The 26,300-nt window shown below is 47.3% G+C and overlaps 3 protein-coding genes across 3 annotated transcripts in view; 1 reads left to right on the top strand and 2 right to left on the bottom strand.

Moving 5' to 3' along the window:
• The window catches only part of LOC119374927 (uncharacterized), a 150,438-nt gene extending 149,624 nt beyond the window's left edge, over positions 1-814 (top strand). Inside the window, exon 3 of the mRNA XM_049420321.1 lies at positions 565-814. Within this exon, the coding sequence (XP_049276278.1) occupies positions 565-786 (222 nt within the window). The 3' untranslated portion in view covers positions 787-814. The remainder of the gene's footprint in view (positions 1-564) is intronic.
• Positions 815-1,669: 855 nt separating this feature from the next.
• Positions 1,670-4,764, bottom strand: LOC119375477 (peptidoglycan recognition protein 1). The gene is made up of 3 exons (XM_037645654.2): positions 4,398-4,764; positions 2,519-2,724; positions 1,670-1,817 (listed from the first exon to the last, which is right to left on the bottom strand). Exons 1-3 carry the CDS (start codon positions 4,747-4,749, stop codon positions 1,683-1,685), a joined length of 693 nt encoding a protein of 230 aa, XP_037501582.2. The 5' UTR covers positions 4,750-4,764; the 3' UTR covers positions 1,670-1,682.
• Positions 4,765-8,969: 4,205 nt separating this feature from the next.
• On the bottom strand, positions 8,970-23,416 carry LOC119375476 (peptidoglycan recognition protein 1). The gene is made up of 4 exons (XM_049411090.1): positions 23,268-23,416; positions 22,229-22,516; positions 20,789-20,994; positions 8,970-9,146 (listed from the first exon to the last, which is right to left on the bottom strand). The coding sequence occupies exons 1-4, from the start codon at positions 23,368-23,370 to the stop codon at positions 8,970-8,972; spliced, it is 774 nt and encodes a 257-aa protein (XP_049267047.1). The 5' UTR covers positions 23,371-23,416.
• Positions 23,417-26,300: the final 2,884 nt, after the last annotated feature.

Here is a 26,300-nt window from a genome sequence, read left to right as displayed (position 1 = left end):
CATTTGTCATCGTTATAGCCAACACCATCCTGCATTAAGCGGCGTTAGTCAGCACCAGTTTACATTAGCCGACATTAGCAAACACCAGTGAATGATGGTGAATATAGCGCCATATTGTGAGAAGAAACAAGGACAGAAGCCAACACTGTAGCGTACATTAGCTGACATAATAAGTTATCCACCACGAGTCAGTATTAGCACCCGTTAAAACATATTTAGCCTATGTGAGCCATATATGACTTACATGATACACAGTAAATATCCTTCAACACTTAAAAGGTGCTGGTTTATTTTGTACCGCTGGTAACCTTACCTTAACAAACATAAAAACATTCCTGCGCACGACAGCTGCCTCAAATTGCAGATGTGAAGAGACAAGGCACAACTAGAAACTGCGCACTAATCTTTAGCTCCTGGTGGCGTGCAACGAAATATATGGCGCTAGAGGTCGACAGCGGTAGTAAAGTTTCTTTCACAGCGCGTATTCTGTTCTGGTGTCTAAGCACCGTTTCAGCACGCCGCCAAAAAAAAGTTAATTTGTGTTCATTCTGCAATTTATTGCAGATATTCCCGAACTCCTTCCAGTACTTCCTCTTCATCGCTTGGGAAGGCAACAGCAGGTCACTGTGGATACCGATGCTCTGCGCCGGTCCGGTGATTGTGGCTTGCTTCGCGTGCGCAGCAAAGTTGTACGACGCTGTAGACATTGCAGTGCAGGCGCGGGCACTGATTGCTGCGGCGCAGGAACGACGGGACCGGCGCCACACCCTTCGTCGGCGTGGCTAGACTCCAGGGACGCCGACGTCCCTTCTTCGCTGCGTGCTGTCCCTCTTATCCTCAAGAAGCTGCGCGACTGTTTGCGTGAAATGTTAGGAAGTCCACCATTGTTGTTGTTGTTGGCGTGCCCGACCAACATGAGCACTTTCAGAGTATTTTGTACTTCTGTTATCCCACACATGGCTATCTGCTCTATTGAGTGGTACCCCCTGCCATTGCTACACAGAGAGCTACACCTTGCCTGGTATCCTGGTAAACGCAAGGACGTTTGCGCAATACCGGATTACCGGACGCTCGTAGCGACATCATTGAGCTCTTTTGTCTAACCACAATTACAATACGTTTGTTTTGTTTTGTTTGTTTGTTTGGTTGGTTGGTTGGTTGTTTGTTTGTGTGCGTGCGTACGTGCGTGCATGCGAGTATGCATGTGTGTGTGTGTATGTGTGTGTGTGTGTGCGTCTGTGGGTGTGAAATTTTGCGTATTGCGTAAATTACGTACCTTTTCTTTCGTGCACTTCAAACTTCAACCGTTGAAGAGCGGCTTAGGAAACGCATACGAAGGAGGCACGAGTACACGAACGGCCGCAGTGCCGTTGTGTACTTGCGCCTCCATTGTCTGTGTTTCCGGTGCGGTTCTTTTGAAAGTCAAGAGTATGAACCAACTTGGCCTAAACCGAAGTTTTATCGCAACTTATACTTCCTCCTTAATTTGCGATTTCGGATCGGTAAATTCTCTTATTTTCAACTTCTTCAACCGCATGGCCAGTCAGCCACAATGAGTGCAGTCGCGGTTGCTTAGTCCAACAACATCAACAACGTAAAACTGGGCGAAGGAAGAGCGGGTAATTGAGAAGGGGGCGCCACCTCAATCGTTTCCTAGACTCTTTAGCGCGCACAGCACTTCTTCAGCAGGTGTATGTCTGGAGTCTTCCACGGAAGCGTCTCCGTCGGCTGATGAAGGCGTACAGGGCGTCCCCAGGACTCAATGTACAGGTGGCGTCTCGGTGGCCGTGAAGGGTGTAGTCCGGGCTAATCTTGCCCTGGCGAGAGTAACAATGATTGATTGATTGATTAATTGATTGATTGATTGATTGATTGATTGATTGATTGATTGATTGATTGATTGATTGATTGATTGATTGATTGATTGATTGATTGATAAGAGTAACTAAGTTCAGATTCTTTTTCTCTTTTTCGATCACAGTGATCTATTTATTTCCGACCTTCTTTCTCAGAATTTTGTTTATTTTGATAATGAGTTACTGCTAAACTAGTGATTTCTAAACCTATTCTTTCTGCATGCTAATTAATTTCCTAAACAAGGCACCGTGTGATACGTGGTCGATCTCCCGGGGTGGTTGGCGCCAGGTATCTCAGGAACACAAAAAAACAATCAACCGCAGGAAACGCGATAGAAATGACACTGAAGAAGATTGACACCTGGACGCTGCTTTGCTTATACCAGCCAGGGAACGTGCAACTGTAGCCAACATTCGGACGGGGGGGACTAAAACAGGTTTAGAGAGTTGTTATTTGAACTGGTTGGAACCAATCATTCATAATGGAACTAAGAGCAAGCACAAGACGAAGGACCGGCGCTGCGCCCTCGTATCTCTCGCCCTTCGTCTTGTGCTTGGTATCATTATGAAGACGGGGCGCCATGTCGAAACGTTGACTGCAGCGACGTTCCAGTCGTTCGACGACTTCTAAACACTATAACTATGGTATAGTATAACCTTACCAGGGCGACGCCACACTGGAGCAGCTTGTCGAGTGTCCTGATCGCCCAGGGTGTCGGCAGGTGGTGCGAGAAGTCACCGAAGAAGGCTATGGAAAGAGCGTCCTTGTTGTGACCCTTGGTGTGGGCGCCGACCGCGTCCCAGCCCCTTGCAACGTACACGCGCCCATCGCCTCCGATGAGGAAGCTGTAGGCGATGTCCTCCCAACCTGCGAGGATGCGTCGTGTTAGAAGGGTTTGAACTTGAGCTTGCTGGCACGACTTCATATCAGGAAGCAGCGCGGGCACACGGGACAATAAATACAGACGGGACTTGGTGCTGGCTAACAACATGAGCGTTTATTTCGAAGGTACACATATATTCCATTGACCCTTGGTGTGTAAACGCACCGTCAATCTTACTGACAAGGAGATTAGTTATCTCCGCATTTGAACATTGAATACTCATGCAGTAGTCGGGACGCATGCGTAGGGCTTCATCTTTCTTCCTTTTCTTGTTATTTTCATTTCCAACTAATAACTGTCTTCCCGGTCAGCTCGACTGCTAACCGGAAAGACGCGGGTTCGATCACGGTCGCGGCGGTCACATTTCTACGGAAGTGAAATGCTAGAGACCTGTGGATAGTGTCGTCAGTGAACGTTAAAGAAACTCATATGGACGAAATTGTCCAAGGCCTTTCACTACGGCTTCTGTCATGTTCTAAGTAACTTTGGGACGTTAAACGGACCCTAAAGTGAAACAATGAAACGGTTTATATCGACAAATTTCAGTCTGAAAATTCCAATGTCTTTATGTTCAGCATCATTGCTTTAGTAATAGAGGAGAAAATCAAGATCGAAGTCACATTTTTAAACTTCGCGCGGAAATCTCCGCGCGTGGCGTGCATTTTCAAAGTGCATTTTGCGTATTTTTTACGACATTAGCCCAACTAAATTTCCTTAAACTTGGCATGTTAAGTCTGTGGCCACATCAGAGGACAATGTACTTCGTTTTTACCGATTATGACCGACGTAGGTCCGAGTCGACGCCGTCAAAATCTATGACGTCATGGTGATTGGTCCGGAAACTTCATTGAGGCATCGCCACCCGCATTTTCTTTTTGCGCGTTTTCTCGCTTGGCACGCTCTTGTCGCGGTAAGCGTGGTGATTTTGGTATTGTGAAAGTGTAATTGACTAATACTAGAAAAATAGGTTTTCTCTTTTGTATTCCATTAAACCCCATAAACGAGCCAACTATGTATAACACGTTACCTTACCAACATGGACAAACACACCAAAGACCCGTTTTCCAAGTGAGAGGTGATCATGCTACACTATGATACGTTATACAGTACAAAAGTTGTGCTGTGCGCATATGTGCACTATAGATGCATTATGCGCAAGGGTCCTCACATCGTAGATTCTCTATGAAGACGGGCATCATAGCCTGTCTCATTTAAAAAGTTGGACAACTATTTTACAGCGCCTTGGGTGTGGTCAACACGTCTCCATTCGCCCGAAAGCTTCTGCTCCGAAAAAGGCCGCTAGTCTAAACAATCCACATCACATTGAAGCGGACTCCTTCAATCAGCCGTATATTGGGGGGAACCAGCAGAGAATGTGTTTTATAAGTTTATTAAGCACTATGAGCATAGAACGTGTTGGTTATTACGGCGACATTTCGGAGTATGTCTATGGGTCGCTTACACTGTTATCCAGCCTTTCTTTAGACGCAGTATTCGTAGCCGTGTGGGTGAACATAGCACAAAGCGCGAGCACATTTTCAATAAGCGAGAGAATTGTAACGTATCGCTATTGTATCGCTATGCCATTGCGTTCAGAGGTTCATCAATTAAGATTGGTGTTTCCGAATCTTATCGCGGCTGGTTCAGCAGCTCATACCTTTAGTAACTTGGTGGTAGCGTTGAATGTACCGCATCTTCTCTGAGCAAGTCCATGGGTCGAAGCATTCCCCTCCAGCAGTATGGTGCACGAAGACGCGTGGTACAGGTTGAACCTTTAGCCTTTCCCATGCCTTGGGCGGCCGTGCACCCCATGCCTGGCGGGGCACAAACTCAATGCCTGAACATGCCAGCATCACGTTGTACTTTTGTCGCAGCAGCCAGGGTAGCCACCACGCTGCGCCCACTGTCCCTTGGTTCAAGCCAGGATAGCCATACGAAGTCGAGCCAACCGCCAAGGAGCCTTCACGTAAGAAGACAATAACAATAATCTGCGCAACGTCCGTGCTCATTTCTGCGCCATAATTCGCTAGCGACATTCTTATCAACCTGTGACTAATACTCCTCTCCTCCAAAATACCGTTTGCTGCACTTTGCCAACAAAGTACTTTCTCTTGAGCCAAACTGGAAGCCTACATCAACACATGTACACTTCAAACTGAAGATATGGCACGTGGGCTGCCGTTACGAAAGTTTTCTTGGAATCGAATAAATATAACCTTCCGCATGCTTACTTACAGCCACCTGGTAAAATGTGGCGGGGAAAAATAGTGGCGTATCCCGGGGGTGTGCCACCCGTGGCTACAAAACTGGTCAGACCTGTCCCGTCGTTTCGTAAATGAGCACGGTTACGGCCATGCAGGATTTCGACAATGATGGCGGCCGACAACTCCTGATGTTGCATTCCAAGAACGGTTTACTTCTCTTCTTTAGTCCCAGAAAGCCGGGGACCAAAGGCAGGCCGTTCTGAGATCCTTATTCTTTTGCTGCGCTATACTGAAACACCAGGACAAAACGTGAAGACAGGACACTTATGTGCGCAATGTATTGAACATTCTGAGAAGCAAGTCGTTGCCTCAATTCCAGCTTTGCATCCATCCCGAAGCTTGTTGTGTTTCTCACCCGACCAGGGGGGAACAGGGAGGATGGAACTTTGCTGCCCCTAATTAAGAACCCTGCGCACGCCTATGTACATTCACGCAATAACCAAAAGATTCACTCAGCTTGTCTGCTTCCGGTCACTAGAGGTGACACCTTTCAGCACAGTTGTCATGGCGATGACAGCGACCAGTCCGCGAATCATGTCGTTCCTCCTCCTCGAAGCACTTTTTTTTCGTGGATTCTTTAAACGAACGTAACGTCGTTGCCCGATCTGTACCTCGGCTCTTGCTATATCCACTATTCTCAAGTTCGCGAAAGGTGCAAATATAGGTAACAATGTTCATTGCATGATGGATCGCATAGCTTCGCGGCGCGCACAAATGCCGCAACCGAATACGTGTAAGGCCGGCGCCTTTACTAACAGCAAACCAAAAGTATGCTGTTTCCCATGATATGGTCAGCGAATATCTGTGTCTATTCTCTACGGACTTCAATTGAAGTGAACCGTCCGTGTATGCGAAACAATTGGAAATCTTTTGTTAATGATAGTTCTTCTAAAACTTCGTAAAGCAAGTGAAAGTTTCATTTACCAATGAATTCGCCTTCGTTCACCTTTCAGATGAAGAACTTTGCAATGACGCAATAAGAAAACTCGAGGGTTATCTTTTTTATTGCTGCTATGCTGGTCGTATGCGTGCTCGCAACTTTTTTTTTATGTTTCCTATCTAGCAACACAAGCTCGCTGCACTTCCTTCGCACATGAGATTCCAACTAAAGATCAAAGAAGTGTTGGCAGGACACAGTTGACTCACTTTTTAGGAGCTGGCTCACCAGGTTCTTAAGCTGGGGCAAAGTCCCGCGTCGTACGCGTAACCTTAGCTCCAGAGGTGACCGCTACAGGCGCAGCTAGCGCGAAAGAGTAGGGTGCCTTGATGCGCGTTTTGGGCGCACACATCGAGGCACACTAGAAAGAGAAGACTTCTTTCTGTTGTTCTTTGAGCGCCTTGATGATGACATTAACGCAGGCAAAACCACATATATATAATAGCCAACTGTACCACGCGCAAGCTCGCGCGCATTCACGGTTTACCCGATTATCTCTGAGTCAGCGCTCCTCAATCATCATTCACTTCGTGGATATGGCGTGATTTTAGGTTGCTTCCGCCTCTTTGACTTGTTTTTTTTTTTTTTCATGTATATGCAAGTGAAGTGAAATAGCTGTAAGAAACATTAATTGTCGGAGAGAGATCGAACTAACGAGGCGGACGTGAGGCTTCTCAGCTTTGTTAGCTTTACACACACGGCCTCGTGCATGAGTCCTATTGCTTCTCAGTTACCTTATGCATGAATTAGACTCACCTTGCTAAGTAATTCTGCCTTTCTCACCTCTTCACAAGCAGTCCACCTCTCCTGCGAGCTAGAAAATGAATCAGACGTCTTCGTTCGTTCGTTCGTTCGTTCGTTCGTTCGTTCGTTCGTTCGTTCGTTCGATCGTTCGCCCTTGCTTTCATTTATTTTACTACGCCTTAACATGTTTTCAGTGTCACGTGGATCCTGGTAAACGCATCGTACGGTCGGTGACTCACAAACTGCTGTTCGCAGCACAGTCAATCTGAAGGAGAAAGTAACTCGGCATCAGTTTCGTGCGCGTTCGCTTGCGTGCGTGCGTGCGTGCGTGCGTGCGTGCGTGCGTGCGTGCGTGCGTGCGTGCGTGCGTGCGTGCGTGCGTGCGTGCGTGCGCAATGTCATTTTATTTTAAGACGAAAGCCTTAGGTGCCGCAAACGCGAAAACTGGCCGTCGGCGGCGTCAATACGAGTGACGCAAAAAAAAATCATGACGTGATGACGTCACCATATGACGTCAGCATGACGTCACAGATCACCAAAACTTGTGACGTTATCATGGCGTCATCGTGACGCCCCTGTGACGTCACATAACGACGTCACGTGGTAAAGCCATCACATTACACCGTTGCTTGGTCAAAGGTGCGCCGATCACGGAGGCAATGCAAAACCAGGTGATGTCCAGAAAGCTTACAATGCCTCCGGTGCGGGAGGAAGTGCGAAATCATCTTAAGCATTGGCGTAAATCATGGGGGGGCAGGGGGTCCTGACCCCCCCCCCCCTTGTGTTCAGGCTGGGGGGACAGCCCTTGCAAATGACCCCCCTTGAGATTTAGCTTTAGAACATCATATATTCGAATTACTTGACAGTTAGGTATAGTGCATTCAACCTTTTTTAAGGGCTGATTATTTTATCAGGGTGTACCTGTGTTCGATACCCCTCAGCTGTGTCAGACTGTAAAAATCGCAAAAGCCGCTCGACCGGTTCAAAGAAGACTGAATAGAACAATGCAACTGCTCGAGCTGGGACCACATATACGCTTGTTTTTTTTTTATTTGATTTTAAAGGACGGTTTAATTTTTATGTAAATAAAAATACAACCCTTATGTATCAAAACAAAATGGCCGCCATGGTCTGATGTGTGTCCCTCCTTGTGATTTTTCTGGATTTACTCCACAGATCTTAAGTGCAGACAGCTTTCGGAGAGGGGCGCGAGAGGATCAACACATCAACTGAGAAGAAAATGAAAAAGGAGATAGCTTTCGCATTCGAGTTGTTTTAGGCGAACGCATAAGGTACCCTATAAGATTTTGCGACTAAGCTTTTGCGCGGAATTTACGTAAACATTAAATGAAGGCCTAAATCCAGCAACGATGTTTCGACGGTCGGCATTACTTAAATTTTAGAGTGAAAGCTCTACTACTCCATGTCTCGCAAGGTCATTCATGGCGTCGCAATGACCTTGAGCCACCGGAGCGCAAGTGTGGCAGGCGTGACGTCACGACACGTGATCCGCTGGGGAAGAGGAGTAGCAGCTGCGCTCGCTCGGTGCCGCTGCGGTACCGTGTGACCAGGCGAAGCTTTAATGAAACACTGTGTGCATATGCTGTGCTTTCGAAACCAAGCCGAACATGTCTTTCGCTCGTGATAACTAGGCTTACAGAATTTAAACCTCAGCCACATTTCTTCTAAGTGTAACAGTTTTCATTTAGGTATAACCTATTAACGTCAGTGTTTGGGCGAGTTGGTAGTTCATCGTGAAGAAAATTTCAACAGCACGGGAATAAACACGAACACACGAAAATGAAGCTGACACGACAAGCGCTTGTCCGTGTCAGCTCCCTTTTCGTGCATTCGTGTTTATTCCCGCGCTGTTGAAATTTTCTTCATTTAAGTACGTTCAACGAGTGGCTAAGTGAGAGGATTTTGGCTTTTCACTCGTTACATTAGAAGAAGCAGCATTTGCCAACGTGTTTCTGCATTCAGGAGTACGACCGAGTGCAACATTTATTGAAGGAAATTTTAATGCGATTCCCCGGTCTCCTCTTGAAAACTTTTTGTATCGTTATTTTAAACAATGTGTGAGATCGGGTTAGCTCGTAATCTGTTACAATGGGAACAGCGTAGCAAACCAACAAAAGACAAAAAAAAATAATCGACGAAGACTACAGCGCTTCGGAGTACTTGACATTTTTACCTTCCGTCACCTTTTTTTCGTTCTCAGTTTGTTGGTTACTCCAAAGGACTGCAAAGTGAAACTTTATAAACGTCAAACCGCATGATGATTTTAACGGGTCGGTACATCTTTCTCGTAAGCCTTGTGCTTCATCTCGCAAACGTACTTCTGCAGTCTCCCGCCGTAGTGTTTCCAATGGCGGAGGAGAGCGTACAGGGCGTCCCCTGGACTGACCCGGCAGGCGGCGTCTCTGTGACCGTGCAACGTGTAGTCGGCACGGATCTTTCCCTGCGATGAGCATTGTGTTCATTGTGGTGCAGTTCTCAGTAAGACGGCAGTATACCAGTCAACTTCAATTGTTGCAGTATTCTTCACAATAAAATATGCGGAACGCAATAAGGTGTGGTTCTGCCTTATGTATCGAGACAACCTCACAAGGTAGCAGCGCGTAGCCAGGAGGAGCGGAGGGGGTCAGACCTTTCGAAATTTTTAACTTTTGCATGTTTATATATACACGCGCACATAAAAACGCACGCACGAGCATACATAAAAGGTGGTTGAACCCTTGAACCCCCCTGAAAATAATTTCTGGCATCTCCCCTGGCGCGAGCGCTGTTTGAGTCGCTCTTTTGACCAACGAGTTTCCTCTTGTGGATGGTCTAGAAGCACACTAGTCTAGAAGTTTAGATCCAAGTCTCCATGGAGGGTTGAGAATCATTATATGTACCCGTTTCTCAATATGCCAACCTGCAAAATGCATCGAGTTATATACATCCGTCGTCAATCACTCCTGTATCACGCGTTCGTGTTCCTTCTCGCAGTGAACCACCTTGCACTACTTGTTGGTATTGCAGTAATGCCGCAATTTCGACTTGAAGGTTCCCGTCGGGCTGAACTTTCGTGCCCTCTAATTTCGACGAGTTAAAGGGGTCCTGAACCACTTTTCGCAGTAATCACCGAATCAACTCAGTATCGGAGTTTATTGCCTCGCGAATCTTTGCCGCAAAAATTTCTCGAATCCTTTAATAACGAGCGGAGAGACGGGGTTTCGTCGCGCGCTTTAACTCTTGTGCCGATGAGCGCGCTGGAAGGCATGGCACGGCCGGGGAAAAGAAGTTTTGTCAGCGCGCGTCATGACTTTGAGCGCGCGTGATTAAACGCGATCTCTCTCTCTCTCTCTCTCTCTCTCTCTCTGTCTCTCTCTCTCTCTCGTTGTGATTCCTGTGCACGAGTGTGGCTCACTGTGTTAGTAGACAATGGAGCACTGCGTCGGCGCTTGGTGACACCCCGTGGCAAGAAGCGCATCTGATCAAAACGCCGCTCTTGATTTATGTCGGCTATTGGCCAATAAAATGTCATCTGCTGTTCGACGTCAAACAGCAGGCGCCGGCAGCTCCGAAGAGAGTGAGCACAGGCATCTGTATGAAAAGAGGGTACCTAAGAAAATGGCAACTTCGCACTCCGCTTCTAAGCTCTCTTTGCTGCGCACGGCTGCAAGATTTCACTGAGCTGTTCATAGAAGTGCCTGTTATCCGCAGGATGTGTTTTCTCACCAAGACCGAGAGGTAGTTCATGACTCCTTTAAAGGCCTTATTGTGTCAACCCCTAGAACACCGCGTGCTATTGCGCGTATACGTTATCAAGCCGACGCCGCACTGCAGAAGCCTGTCGAGCGTTTTAATCGCCCATGGTGTCGGCAGGTGGCGCGAGAAGTCGCCGAAGAAGGCCACTGCCAATGCGTCTTCGTTGTGCCCCTTCGTGTGGGCGCCGACGGCGTCCCAGTCCCGTGCCACATAGGCACGCCCGTCGCCACCGATGAGGAAGCTGTAGCCAATGTCATTCCAGCCTGCAAGACGTTCATTATAAATGCAACAGACCATGCTACCGTATAGACGTGCGTATGGTTCTCCATTGGGGGCGAGGGAAGCGGCAAGTTTGACGCCCCTCTGTGCATGTTACGTCTATGCATGTTACACAACAGATCATGCCGTGTCACTGAATTCCGACAGCACTGCAGGATGTCGCAGCGTCTGGAATAGCACACCGTGTATTACTTACGAAGCGCTCGAGTAGCAGGCTAGAGCGCTCAAGCTCAGGCCGACCTCTCTGCCTTCTAATAAATTCGCTCTATCTGTCCTTTTAAAAGCACTTGAATTCGCGGCAATCATCAAAATGTCTCACCTGCGTCAAATGACTCAATCCGCATACCTGCAAATTTCCGTAGTCTCATCATTACCCTGGACTGAGTTATAGCCTAAACACGTGATGTAGCTCGGCTACACGGATTACACCCTGTTCTGCGCGCATTGCACCCTCCGCTGTGGCGAAGCGGCTACGGCGTTCTTCTGTTGAGAACGAGGTCATGTGTTCGAATACGAGTGCTAGTGTTGTGTCACCACAGGGCGTTATGCCACATGAATGAATGAATCGATCAACCTACGAATTGCTTGCCCATTTAGACTTTCAATCAATCGACCTATGCATAACCTGCCTATTTACGTTTTTTTTTTTAATGTTAACTATGTGTTAGCTAAAAGCACGTTTAAAGAGCTGGGAGGCGGACACAGGCGAGAAGTGTGCGTGTTTTGGGCCATTTCGATAGTTTCGAGTTGGCGCTCATTACTGACGCGCGCAAACAGCCATTCTGGCGACATCGACTAAAAGAAAATGAAACCTAGATTTGCTGCGCAAGCAGAAAGAAGGAAGAAGGGAGACATTATATAGCGCAGACGTGTACGTGGTGCACGGCTCCATGGTGGATGACATCTGCGATACCAATGTTAAAATACTGTTGGTTTTTTGTGTGTGTTTGTGTGCATTGCGATGGCGCAGTGATATGCAAGCCTATATTTTGGCTACTCGAACGCAAGATAAACAGTTGGCTGCCTGCGCTCTATCCTGTCTCCTCTCTTCCTTCTTGCGCAGCAAGTCTAGATTTCAGTATGAACCGACTTGTCTGCAAAGAAGTATTGCTGCAAAAGAAAATTATCTGCCCTTACGTGACCTTCAGTGCATTTGCTGCCGTTTGTCGTTAATTGAAAACAGGGGCACCTGCATCACAACCTCTCTGGAAGACAGCTAGGCGATCTCCAATTCCGCGTTTTCTACTTGAGTTCCTGTGCAGTTTAGTCCAATTTCACGCTTCTGTCCTGATCTGATTGCGCCATTTAAAAAATACATAAAAGTTCTGCGCCTGCCTCCATATTATACCTCTGACGTCCATGTGGAAGTGTTGAATGTAGCGCATCCACTCGGAGCAGGACCACGGGTCGAAGCACTCCCCACCGGCTGTGTGGTGCACGAACACGCGAGGCACGGGTTGCACCTTGAGCCTCTCCCTCAACTTGGGAGGCCGGGCACCCCACGAGTGGCGAGGCACGAACCCGATACCCGAGCAGGCCAGTGTCACCCGGATCTCGTCACCTGGTGCTCGGGGCCAGCTAGGGTCGCCGTACAAAGCCGGTCCAGGGAGTCGATAGCCTTTCACAAAAGAAGAGCCCGAAAGAAAAGTTGTCGGCACCTTTTCGTTCATTTGCATGACAGAGATAACTTTCATGTGCATTGGTGAGAAACGAGCCCTCGAAAATTTCCTTCTTTCATTCATTCATAGCGTACTACGGTCGAGGCTTGGGCTAGTTGTTTCATGGTTAAACAGGGGAGAAAACTGATTCGTAGCGAGGGTCTCGTTCCGACAGACTTGATGCCTTCAGGTATAGTATGCGAGGGCTTATTGGCCAGTTGTGCGTTAGTTAAAGGATCACTGGCTTCGTGACGCCAGCTGGCAAAGAAAGTGTGTTGCACGCTTGCCGTCATGGCTACGAGCGGCGCTGACTAACACTCCCAGGTTTGCATGCGCATAAATACCCGATAGTGTGGACGAGAGGACGACCGTCGCCGTAGCTGAATGAGCATCGGGCGCGTTATGCGAAGGTTGCAGGTTCGGTCCCCGCCGGCGGCAAGTTGTCTTTTCGTCCACTTCACTTCCTTTACATCTGTCTCACTATTACTATACAATACACATAAATCAGCACAATTAACCTTGGCTCCAGTATCTGCTGGTTCTCATTAACGGGCTACTCAGATCGTTCATATAATCCAGGAGCCTCAAACACGCGGACCTCTCGCTAACGGCCCGCCCAGTCATCCTATCATATTTGCTTTTATTTTCTTAATACTTATGTTCATGAGCTACACAGGCGTGACTGGTCTCGAGATTTTTTTTTTTTTTTTCGTAAGGCATCCCACGCGGTCACCATGTATTAAAACACAATCGTGCAACAAAAATCCTGCATTTTAGAATCGGCGTAGAGATTTCAGCCATTCTGGAGGTCAGCAACGATATGTTTCTCGAAACATTCAGCGATAAAATTCGGCGATAACATTCTAGAAGGTTTCTGTACATAAGGACGCCGCTTGCGCTGCGCGACCGCAGTTTTTTGCCGGTCTCCGAGAAAAACGTGCGGCATTATGGTCGTATACTTCATCTTTGCCGCGTCATATCTATACCGAGTTTATTCCTCAAAAACGCGCATGTTCGTTTTATCTTTTTCTCCTACCAGCTCAGCTAAATCGACAGCTCATTGCTTCCGCTCGATACTGTGAGATGTCCTGCTCAGTCCCCAACATGTGCATACAATAACAGGATGCACTGTAGCGTATTCAACGCGTGTACAGTGCGGCAGTTCCTTTGTAACGAACAGTGTTGCACTCGCCACCATGGCTCGGTCGCTTCAATGCCCATTGTCTCAGATTGCCAAAGCATCCAAGTCCAGACTCGGATGTTCGCAAAAGGACGCGACGCTCGGGCTTGTTGGCGCGTATCGGAAATAGAAAGCCGGCGTGGGGAAACAGCCCAATGACGTAGACACACGACACTTGCACTGACTAACAGATGTGTCCATTGTGTAGTCCAAAATGTTCGACACGTATTATACTCCTCTGCAGCACAAGAAGGCGAAAGCGTTGCTGCACTCGTGCTAGGCGAGATGTGCTGCTATGAGCGCTACGTATGTTTGGTATTAAAGGGGCACTAAAGCGAAATAATGAATCGGTTTAGATCGATAAATTTTACTCTGAAAACTTTAATGTCGGTTACTTCACGATCGTGGCTTTAAAAATTGAGAAAATCAAGGTCAAAGTTTCACTTTCAAGTTCCCCGCCGTAATCTCCGCGCGTGACGTCACGGATTTCAATGTGAATGTTTCGTATTTTGGCGACAATGACTCGACGAAATTTCCTTAAACCTGGTACGTAAAGTCTCTGTCCGCCTCAGAGGACAATGTACTTCATTTTCACCGATTAGGGTCCTAGCAAACGCAGTCAAAACCTATGACGTCATGGCGAATGGTGCGGGAATTTCAAGGTGGCCTCGCAACCCGGATCTTCTTTTTGGGCGTTTTCTCGCTTACCAAGCGTCTCCTCATGGCAAGCGTGCCGGTTTTTGCATTACGAAGGAGTATTGTTTACTAATACAAGAGTAATTGGTTTTCTCTTTGGTGTCCATTTAAAGGGGCCCTGCAACACTTTTCGAGCATGCTCAAAAAGCGCTGCCGATCGGTAGTCGAGGCTCCCGAGAACACGCGAGCCAAATATTATAGCGATGCGCACGGCCTGGAATTTACAATAAATTCTCAAAGTCAGCTGAAAATCGCTCCCTCTTCTCTCGACAAATGATGTATTAGTCCGCAAAATATGACGCGATTGCCGGCAGTTCCACCATTGGCTGATGTTATAATCACGATAACACCCTCATTATTACTTTCGTTGTTAATTTTGAGTTCAATAAGTAGATAATATGTATGTTTATATTCTGTTATCGCGTTAAAAACACCGAACAAACATTAATATTAGCACTTCCGGTCTCACCGACAGCTCGTCTGCTCGTAGTTGCGTGGTTCCGTTTTCTTCGCCATGCGCAGTGCAGAAAACGTGAATATTTCTGTGCTTTTGACCATCGCCGGTTGCCGTTGAGAGTGGCAGCCGTTCGAGTGTTGCCTCGTCAGCTGGGAACTGCATCGTCGGCACGTTCTCACGACCGACTGAGGCAGCCGTGCAGCATGTCTCCGATAACAATGCTGGCGTCCGGTAATGGCGGCGCTTCGGGGTCGTCTGCCAGTGCCGTCTTACGAGGCGGTGTATCGGAGTATGGGCCGAAACCGATCTCAGCTGTCATTCGTTCCAAACGAGCGCGCAGGTTTGCTTCCATGGTTGGCAAAGCGATGAAAACACTACGGCGTTCGAGGTGCACATCCAACATTACCAAACCGACGCGCAGTTTTCAAGCACGCGCGATACACAGTGCGATCGACTCCGCTCGACGAGAACGACGCAAGCCGACCGGAAGTGGCGGCGTGGTTGCGCCGTGGTTGCGCCAGACGTCAGAGAGACCACGTGGTTGCGCCCAGACGTCAGAGAGAAAAAAATGAAGAAAAAATTTCCGCCGGCGCTCTTGGGCGGAGCCTCGCTCGTCTGCGCTCCCTTCCTCGACTCGCTGCCTAGCTCTCCGCGCGCTCGCAGAGTTGAGTTGAGGGAGAAAGCTGCGGAACGTGATCTCTATAATTTGGTAACACCACTTAGACTTGACGGATTCGAAAAATTTTTGCGGCATATGACTCGTGAAGAGTCATACGTCAATAATGAGACTATTCCAATATAACTAAGAAAGGTGTTGCAGGGCCCCTTTAAAGTGGACCCTTTGAACGCCTTATGCGAGCCCCTTTTGGTGTTGTGCAGGTATTTACGTCTTCCGGTCATCGCGCCCGTCGTGATTCTGCTTCCGAGTTTGGTATTCCCTTATGTTTGGCATCACCCGCCACGGTGTTCTAGTGGTTATGGTGCACGACTGCTGACCCGAAGGTAGCGGGATCGAACCCCGGCCGCGGCGGCCACATTTCGATGGAGGCGGAATGCTAGAGGCCCGTGTACTTAGATTTAGGTGCACGTTAAAGAACACCAGATGGTCGAAATTTCCAGAGTCCTCCACTAAATTGTCAATCATAATCGTATCGTGGCTTTTGGCGTAAAACCCCAACAATTATTATTATTCACACGCTTTGACGCCAAGTGTAGTGCCATTGTTGTAATATGAGGCTCTAAATATCCGCATATTGCTTCCCAGTGCCCACGCGAGAAACATACCATGCTGCGCTCGTAAGCAGCACTGCGAAAAAATGAAGATTATAACGACCATACATGTACGTAAATTTTCATCGACAAAATAAGTATTCAAATCAGAAATAAAGTCAGAAACAAAAGAGCTGATAACAAAAAGATGTCCACATAAGAATGAAGTGTCTCAATCAACATCTCAAAAATAAATATATAAAAAAACTCAGCTTGTTTGATTCATTGTGTCTGTGGTAGCATATCCAAGGAGGGATGCGAACAGGACTATCATGGCGACCTGTGCGCGAGTCATCTTTAAACTGTTTCACCAGCCGCAAACCCAATTTCGGGATTTATGACGGAAGCGCTACATCATTCTTCGATCCGTCCTTTATATATTCATAAACAGTGCAAACACCGTCAACATTGTTCAGACAGTGATGCATTGCACGTCGGTGTGCAGCATCGTAGTGGCACACATGCCGTTCCGCATTACCGACATTGTGGACGAAACGGCGGAAATGTGCAGCTTGTGCTTTCGTTCTGAATGCCCTTTGCTATTTCAGAACAGTGTACTATGTTTCCACAAAAATAACGCTCTTTTCCTATAACAGCTTCAACAATTGCGTTTTTCACCGCAACATTTTGTTCGCATTCATGCGCTGTTGCTTTTTTTATTGATCTTTTTAGATGCATGCATGCATATATTTATGCACCGTGGTTGGCGTGTTCTTCCACACATGGCGGCATACATAACAATTGAAAAACTTGGAGGACACTTGAGCTTCGCCTGCAAGACTCGAACGCGATAGCGCGATCGGCACACCACGAAGGTGTTATATGCTTACAGCCCGAACCGATTTTTTTTAACACGTGATGACAGGGCTTAAATAATTCGCAAGTATCTCTTTGAGGTGTGGCTTCACGGCAGAGTGAAACATGCTGCTCTTAAGAGAGAAAAGATTCGTGAACACGGGATGTCGCTGGGGCCGACGTTTCGACAAGCCTTCTTCCAGGCTACCCTGAAGCAACGCTTGGAGGAGAAATTCTCCTATTCCAAACTTCTTCACCTAATAGAGGATGTTCCGAGGTTAAAAAAGCGCGTTAAGACGATTACATAACAGAGATGCACGGCACGCACGTATATGTGTCTATCTCTCGACGACAGGCCTTCAAGGCTCAGCAGAAGCTTTACGACGATATGACATGGAATTCGTAGAAGTGGACGCCTGGTTGAAATGAATGCTTGAATATTATTACTGCAATGCCACAGTCCTTTTTCAGCACAGAGAGTTTACGAAGGCGAAGGCCTTAGACGTCTCTAAGAGGACAGACTTTTGGGCTAGTTGGTTTGTTACGTTCATTGAAGCCATAGCGCCAGGGGCGTAGCCAGAAATTTTTTTCGGGGGGGGGGGGGAGGGTTCAAACATACTTTATGTATGTTCGTGCGTCTGTTTGTATGTGTGCGTGTATACAGGGTGTCTCAGCTATCACGCAGAGCACGATTCAAAAAAAAAAAAAGGAACGGCGTTACGCGAAGCAAACCTACTGCATATTGTTCCTAGCACACTGCAGTAGCCACTGCAACTTTTTTCATTATTGAGGTTTAAGTAATTAGTCATAATTACATTTGTAACTCGACAAGTATTCACCTAATTGTCAAAATGTCAATGAGGCGTATGTAGGCATGTTCAAATGGCATCTAACTGCGCTACTTTCAACAACGTGCTAATTGCGCGCTCATTTTTTCCGCTTGATCAAGAAAGCCCGCGAAATATGAAAAGTGACACGTGATTAGACTGTAGCGCGCGTTGGGAACTAGCGCCCTCAAACAGGCTCCCTATGAGGTAGACATTATCAATGAAAAAATGCAGAAAGAATAAAAAACGCATCGCCATATATGCCACTCTCCGGCCTAAGAAACGCACCGCTTGGTTTTACAGAGTCATCAGGATACCTGCCGCGTTATCAGTAAGAACAGTCGGCCGTGAGATATGGATGATGATTGTGGCGTACTATCGAACGGAATGAATCCCAGCGCAATTGCACGCCTATCGTTGGCGCCCGACCTGTACCCTTGCCAAAATGCGGAACGCTGTCTCTGGCCACGGATAACAGGCAAAGCGGTTGTTTGCAGTAAGCTTATTTGAGGGCGCTGGTTTCCATTGCGGGTTAAAGTCCCTGGATATTCTTGGGAAAGTACCGTCCTTCTTTTAACCGAGCCGCCACGCCGAGCACCCTCCTCTCCCGCCTTCCACCTCCCCACTTCACGGGCCGTCGCCTGGGAAACGCGCGCGTTATCTGCGTGACATAGCATTCTTGATAGGAAAGTGGCGCGAGCCGGGTTATAGGGCCGGCGACCGCACGGTGGTCGTTTGGGAGAGGAGATGGATACGGTTTGGACACTTGGGAGAGGAGGGTTGGACACTTGAGAGAGGATATGGAGGAGAGTGTCGCTACTTTCTATATATCAAGGGACTTTATTGCGGGTGGGAGCGTAGTCACATGTTATTTTTCATATTTCACGGGCTTTCTTTATCAGCCGGAAAAAATGATGACGTAATTACTACGTTGTTAAAAATTGCGCAGTTAGATGTCCTTTGAACATGCTTACATACGCCTCATTGACATTTTGACAATTAGGTGAGTGCTTGTCGAGTTAAAAATATAAGTATGACTAATTAATCAAACCTCATTAACGAAAAAATAGCAGTGGCTACTGCAGTGTACTAGGAACAATATGCATTACGTTTGCTTCGCGTAACGCCGTTGCTCTTTTTTTAAATCGTGCTGCGTGATAGCTGGGACACCCTGTATATACGCAAGCAAAACTGAAAAATTTGGGGGGGGGGGGGAGGGTGTTGAACCCCCCCAGCCCCCCGCCCCCCTTGTCTACGCCCCTGCATAGCGCTGATAAGACAGGGACCACAGAAAGAGACCACAGCGCACGTCCCGTCCTCTTTCTGTGGTCCCTGTCTTATCAGCGCTATGGCTTCAATGAGCTTAGACGTCTCACCAAACGCGAAAATTGACCGGCGTCCCACATAGGCGGCGTCAACGCGAGTGATGAAAAAAAAAAAAACATCACGTGATGACGTCACCATATGATGTCATTATGACGACACAGATAGCCAAGATGTGTGACGTCACGTGACGTAACGTCACATGATGACGCCATCACATGTCATTGCAGCTTTGTTAAGGGTGCATGGGCCGATCACGGAGGCAGTGCAAAACCAGGTGAGGTGCCCACGATCCTGGAGGCAGTGGAAAAACACGTTAGGTGCAGAGAGCTTTAGGAGGGCGGCGGGGCAAGATGAATACATCGACTAAGAGAAGAAGAAGGTGGCTTTCGCCTTCCAGTCGTCTTAGGTGAACGCATAAGGGACCCTGTGAGCTTTTTTAGAGTTCTTTTAATGTGGCACGCTGCTCCCCGCTGTGTTGCAGATGTACTTTTGGAGTTTCCCGCCAAAGTGACTCCACCGACTGATGTACGCGTACAGGGCGTCACCGGGGCAACTTGTGCAGCCGGCGTCTCGGTGCCCGTGAAGGGTGTAATCAGGACGGATCTTTCCCTGCAAAGAAGTGTCGGGACTGCTGATTATAGCTACGTGATTGCATGAATGGCCTTGTACCGAGAAGAATGATGCGAAATGTGGAATCTTTGATTTAGTTACACAACCATCGAGGTAAAGAAAAAAAATACAACCATATCACTGACTCGGGGAAGGAAAGCATTGAAATATTTTAAAGTGTTTATGTTGTGGGGCTCACTCAGAAAAAAGTTCCCACTTTTTTCTGTGTTTGCTTCTTTACTGTCTCCGTAAGGTGCTAGCGGTAAAGCAAGGGACGTCATTTAAGCCAACGTTTCGATCAGGTGCGCAGTAAGAGATTTTTTTTTCCAGGGGGGCGGGGTCACTGTTCTTTATGTATGTTCGTGCGTGTGTTTATATGCGTACATGTGTAGTATAATGAAAACCACCAGATCCTGAAGCCAGGGAAGGGACAGGGGACGTTTCAAGTGTATCATAACAATTGTGATATAGACGCGAAGAAAGTAAAGTGGACGAAAAGACAACTTGTCGCCGGCAGGGACCGAACCTGCGACCTTCGGATTACGCGCCCGATTACGCGCATCGGGCGCGTAATCCGAAGGTCGCAGGTTCGGTCCCTGCCGGCGACAAGTTGTCTTTTCGTCCACTTTACTTTCTTCGCGTCTATATCACAATTGTCATGATACACTTATGTCTCAACCGTACCAGTTATTATTTGTGTGCATTAAAACGGTATCTATAGGCATGGTGATCAGCTAGCACATATAGCTGCATTTCGTAGCGCCGATAGGGCGCTACGAAATGCTACAATATTTTCTACAATGTTCGATATTTACTACAATATTTACAAAAGGGAAGTATGGCACAGCGATCGTTCAACCACCATGGGAATGATGGGTAGTACGAGGATTTGCCTATTCTTCGTGCTTGCCTCTTCGAACGCACTTGCAACTTGGTTTATTGCTGTGTTCTGGCCTCTGTTTCGGATAAAAGAATGGCTCGTTGTGAACCTCGTGAGCTTATTTTAGTTGGTGAGCCTAAAAGGGTGAAGGAAGGGAAGTAGGACTGCTAAACTTTTGCTGAACTTTGTCTTGCGACAAATCGGCTGCAGGCCACACGAAACCACACGGAGCCGAAAGGACGAAGCTTACGCAAATCCATGTACTACCTGTCATTCCCATGCTGGCTGAAGTGTCATGCGTTACCGCTACCATAGACACTAGCGCCAGATTTCCTCTAGTGTATTATTATGAAACTCAACGGTAGTGTCACCAGGGCAACGCCGCATTGCAGCAGCCTGTGCAGCGCCCATATGGCCCTCGGTGTGGGCAGGTGTCGCGAGAAGTCGCCGATGAAGGACGCGGAAAGCGCGTCTTCGTTGTGTCCCTTCGTGTGAGCGCCAGTAGCGTCCCAGCCTCGTGCCACGTACACCCTTCCGTCTCCACCGATGAGGAAGCTGTAGCCGAGGTCGTACCAGTCTGCAAATACACGACATCATTTGCACCGGTTAATCTAGCCTGCGCAAGCAACGCAGTCACGCAAAGCTTATGATTAGCATTGTGCAGTGTTTGTGCCCTTTCTGTGGAGATGCAATGTAAGCACCGCTATTCTCGGTTACATCCTTAGAGAAACGTCGGCTCCGTCCACGATGTTCCTTTGCGTGGTGTCATTTGTGTGACTCAGTTTCGTGACGTGAAGCACTTATCGAGTTCTTCTGATAGTTGACTTTCCCATACAGACTCACGTTTGTGTCACTGGTTTTAGGTCATCTTAATGAAAACCAACAGATAATGAAGCCAATGAAGTTAATTGGGGAAGTTAATTGTGCTGTTTTAAGTGTATTGCAGTAATTATGATATAGATGTGAAGAAAGGAATGCGGACGAAAAGGCAACTTGGTGCCGGCAGGTACTGAACCTGCAGCCTTCGGATTGCACAGCCAGATGCTTTATCAATCTGAGCTACGGCGGTGGTCGTACCCTATGCTGCTGCTGAAATGATAATTAAAGTCAACATGAACCAACTATTGCTCCCTGATGGTGGGCAACGCTGTGAGTGAGTGAGTGAGTGAGTGAGTGAGTGAGTGAGTGAGTGAGTGAGTGAGTGAGTGAGTGAGTGAGTGAGTGAGTGAGTGAGTGAGTGAGTGAGTGAGTGAGTGAGTGAGTGAGTGAGTGAGTGAGTGAGTGAGTGAGTGAGTGAGTGAGTGAGTGAGTGAGTGAGTGAGTGAGTGAGTGAGTGAGTGAGTGAGTGAGTGAGCGAGCGAGCGAGCTTCTTATATTGCCTAATCTCGACGCTTATATAACCGTCGTTCAAACCATGTACCCAGCGCAAAATTTGTCACTTTGTTCATGCACACATAGAAACACACTTACGTAGGTATTAATGAGCACTAATGAGGTCGCAGGTTCGGTCTCTGCCCGCGGCAAGCTATCTTTTCGTCCACTTTTCTTTCTTAACATTTACCTTACATTTACTACTAAAAACATCCTCTCTACTATCCTTGACATTATTGTCTGTTAGTGCTCATTAATATTGTGTATAACAAAGAAGACGAGCCCTTAAAATTCACACTTACGTAAGTATGCACATATAGGAGTCAAACCACCCCCCCCCCCTAGAAATAACATCCTGGCTTCGGCACTGGTGATAGTCACCATCTCAGTAAAGTAAGTCATCATCTATGGTGTATATATACCCGCCGTGGTATATATACCTCTAGTGTCCATGTGAAAGTTCTGCCAGTAGCGCATTCTCTGCGAACAGCTCCAGAAGTCGAAGCACTCCGTTTCCGTCGTGTGGTGCACGAAGAACCGTGGCACCGGTTGCACCTTGAGTCTCTCCCAAGCCTTGGGCGGCCGGGCGCCCCAAGCTTGGCGAGGCACGAATTCGATGCCCGAACAGGCGAGCATCACGCGCATCGCATCCGGAATCGGCCAAGGTCGCCACCACTCGCCGGCGATCCCTTGCTGCCAGTGAGGGTAGCCATATGTGGCAGTGCCGGCTACATTGTAGCCGTCACAAAAAAAAAAAAAAAAAAAAAACGTAACAATACTGTTTGTAAACGACATTCAGCAAATTGCACGTTGTGTCCGGTGATAGCTTTATGAGCTCACTTATATGTTAAGTTGCTGCAACCTCGATCATTGATGACTCAAGAATGAAGGCAGTAAAAATATCGAGTAATTATAAGCTCTGACATTTCGCCCGTCTCTTTCACTGTATGCGTAAGACGGTATAAATTGCATGTCATGAAGGAAATATCCAACAATCAATCTCGTTTATTGGCCAGTCCTGAAGAACACTCATTTTTGACCACGAACCAACGGGTTATAGCTGCATCCGAAGAGAGTCCACATTTCGCACCGATGGTATTTGAATGAGGCAGTGCGATTACCGAGATTGCCTACCAATACGCGCAGAAAGAGTGCAGAGTCACTTTCAGTGTGCTGTTTGCGAATGTAGACACAACGATGACGGGTATACAATACGGCCAGCTCACTGACACCCTTCTATACAGACATTACCGGAAAGCAGTCAAACTACTACATTAAATATTTTTCACCGGAAAGACACTAGCAAGCTTTTATATGAACAGCAAAGTGACCGAACAAAATATCTTCCGAAATAAAACAGTAAAATCAATAACGGACTACGGTTATGGGGCGCGTTTGACAGGACGCTGAACGCGAGACAAATGCTGTCTGTTTGTTATTATACTTAACGCCATTACATCAATAGGAGATCAACTCAACTTGTTTGCTTCCTCTCGCCGGAACTTGCGCGGTCAAGCACAACTGCAACGATAACCATCGTGGTTGTCAGAACGTGCACTATGCTGAAACGTTTCCTAACCATGTTCTCAGGCGCCTGAGCTCATATGTTTTGATAGCTGACCGCTAAGAATATTGCGAACGGTTATTGTAAGCAACATTGTTCGCAGCATGATTGATTACTACTCAAATTCCTACGACAATGCACTGCGGAACACTTGTCGCACTTTGCCGGACGCTGAAATTTCCTTTTCTTTTTCCCTCTAGGTCAGCGTTGACGAAACAATGAAAAGTACTTCGTACTTATTGTACTGTGCCGAGGGATGCGAATGTGTGGGTTTCTGTTGTAGATTTCGGCTAAATTTCAAAGTAAGAAGCGGCCGGCGGAAGAAAATGCTGCACGGACTTTTAAGGATCCAATAGAAAATACGAATACATTACATCGCGCTTGATAGGTGTAACCGTAAGCGACATGAAGAGAGCAGAGAGGGCCAGGGAACCACTGGCGTAAATCATGAGGGGGGGGGGGGCGTCCTGACCCCCCTCATGCTCAGGATGGGGGTGGGGGGGACAGCCCTTGCAAATGACCCCCCTTGAGATTTAGCTTTAGAACATCATATATTCGAATTACTTGACAGTTAGGTATAGTGCATTCAACCTTTTTTAAGGGCTGATTATTTTATCAGGGTGTACCTGTGTTCGATACCCCTCAGCTGTGTCAGACTGTAAATATCGCAAAAGCCGCTCGACCGGTTCAAAGAAGACTGAATAGAACAATGCAACTGCTCGAGCTGGGACCACATATATGCTTGTTTTTTTTTTATTTGATTTTAAAGGATGGTTTAATTTTTATGTAAATAAAAATACAACCCTTATGTATCAAAACAAAATGGACGCCATGGTCTGATGTGTGTCCCTCCTTGTGATTTTTCTGGATTTACTCCACAGATCTTAAGTGCAGACAGCTTTCGGAAAGGGGCGCGAGAGGATCAACACATCAACGGTTCAAAGAAGGCTGAATATGCGATTGCTCGATCTGGGACCCTATGCTCGTTGTTTGTTTTTTTAATTTTATTTCAAAACATGGTTTAATTCTTATGTAAATAAAAATACAACCCTTATGTGTAAAAATAAAATGGCCGCCATGGTCTGATGTGTGTCCCCTCTTGTGATTTTGCTGGATTTACGCCACTGCAGGGAACGAACGCGCGTTAAGGACATCTTAGTCAAAATCAAGAAAAAATGGACGTGGGCAGGGCAAACGTGCGAGAGGGGAGACAGAAAGTTAGGTGGGCAGATGCGAGTAAGAAGTTTGCGGGCTATAGCGCGGCCGCAGCAAGCACGGGACCGGGCTGATTTGCGAAACATGGGTGAGGCCTTTGCCCTGCAGTTGGCACAGTCAGGCTGATGATGATGATGAGGGGGAGGGGATTGGAACGCAGGTATGCTTTGTCGAAGTGCCGCTTGCGGGGCCAGTTGCTCAATACTGTCATACAGTAAGAAGAAAAAAAAAACGGAGAGAGGAATAGTTGAGGCCTTTTCCAATAAGCGAACAAGATATCAGTGTCCCGTCTATCTATCTGAGCGATAAAGAGAGAGCTTTTCTAAAAAGCAGAGCTGTAGACACAGGAAGTAGAATGAGTTAGGGCGAATTATGGCTTATATTCACTTTTTTTTTTACTTTGCTGAGAGCACGGCCCATTTGTTGCTGCTTGATTAAAGTGTAGATTGTCAAATATACGGCATGACTGTTTTTGCGCAACACACACAGACAAGATGGACACCACGGGCGCCCGTAGTGTCTATTTCTATCTTGTCCGTGTGTGTGTTGCGCAAAAATAGTCATGAGTCAGTACCAACTCGCCCTATCGTCAGTATCTGTTGCTACAAATCAGTTGCTGATCCAGCGAGGTGCCCGATGGACCACAATCGATCCGCAGAGCATCCTCTGGATGTTTAGCGCCGAATGCTGGGAAATTCAGTGGACATCGGTACATATTGCGATGACATAGGGTGGACGTCTCACGGACCATCCCCTGCGATAAAAAAGACGTCAGATCACGTCTTTCTCGGCCATTGAGACGTCGGCCAGATTTGAAAATTTAGATACAGATGTCCAGGGGACACTTGTCGGATTCTAAATGTAAGTTAGTTAAATTCAAGTTAACATACATTGCCTTTATGATGCATATTTTGGCTAATTTGGTGCATTTGGAATCAGTTTTTATACATTAATATGACTGCATACCAATGTAACTTACATTAACTATGTTGAATTTGCCACAGACGCTGTAGACAATGTGCTTTTTCGGGGGATGTTCGGCCTTGAGCTAATATGTTGTCACCCGTGCAACCTTTACCAGTAAGACAGTCCTATGGTTGCATTGAGGGCACTTATTTGCAAATGCAACAGCACAGTAAAGCAAGTGAAGTACAATGCATATGTTGTTGGGGAATACAGCTTCTCAAGCATTGAGAAAGCCAAAGTATGAAAGCCAGGGACCAGTGCTAGAGAAAAAAAAAAAGTCACGCCATATCCACGAAGTGAATGATGTTAGAGGAGCTTGCTCGGAGATGATCGCGCGGGCAACCCGTGAATCCTCCATACAAATTCCTCTATCGTCATATAAAGACGTGACCACGTTGTTATATATATACACAATGTTTATTAACTTACAAGCGGCGACAAGCGACCGCACAGCTTAGGCTGCGCGAGCCCTCGCCGCTGCCTCTGGAGTAGCGGTAGCGAAGTGCACTGAGTGAGCTCCCGGCGAAGAGGAAGAAGCGCGCCGAGAGCAAGCGCTGCATATGGCCGCGGCCCTCTAGCGGTCACCTATCTAACGAGAGCACGCGCCGAGTGTGCAGCAGCATGGAGGAATAAAAAAAACTAGGAGGGAGCGTCACGTGACATTTTTGAAGCCCAGCCAAAAAAAAATGAAACAGGGGCATGCTGGGAAATGAGCACACCCACGTGATTGAGTTTTCGAGTACGAGGGGGGAGCGGCGTCTGAGGAG

The sequence above is a fragment of the Rhipicephalus sanguineus genome, chromosome 11 (genome assembly GCF_013339695.2).
Source record: "Rhipicephalus sanguineus isolate Rsan-2018 chromosome 11, BIME_Rsan_1.4, whole genome shotgun sequence".
Classification (NCBI taxonomy): domain Eukaryota; kingdom Metazoa; phylum Arthropoda; class Arachnida; order Ixodida; family Ixodidae; genus Rhipicephalus; species Rhipicephalus sanguineus.
The sequence above is the reverse complement of the archived record's forward strand: the minus strand, read 5'-3'. Positions and strand labels throughout refer to the sequence as shown.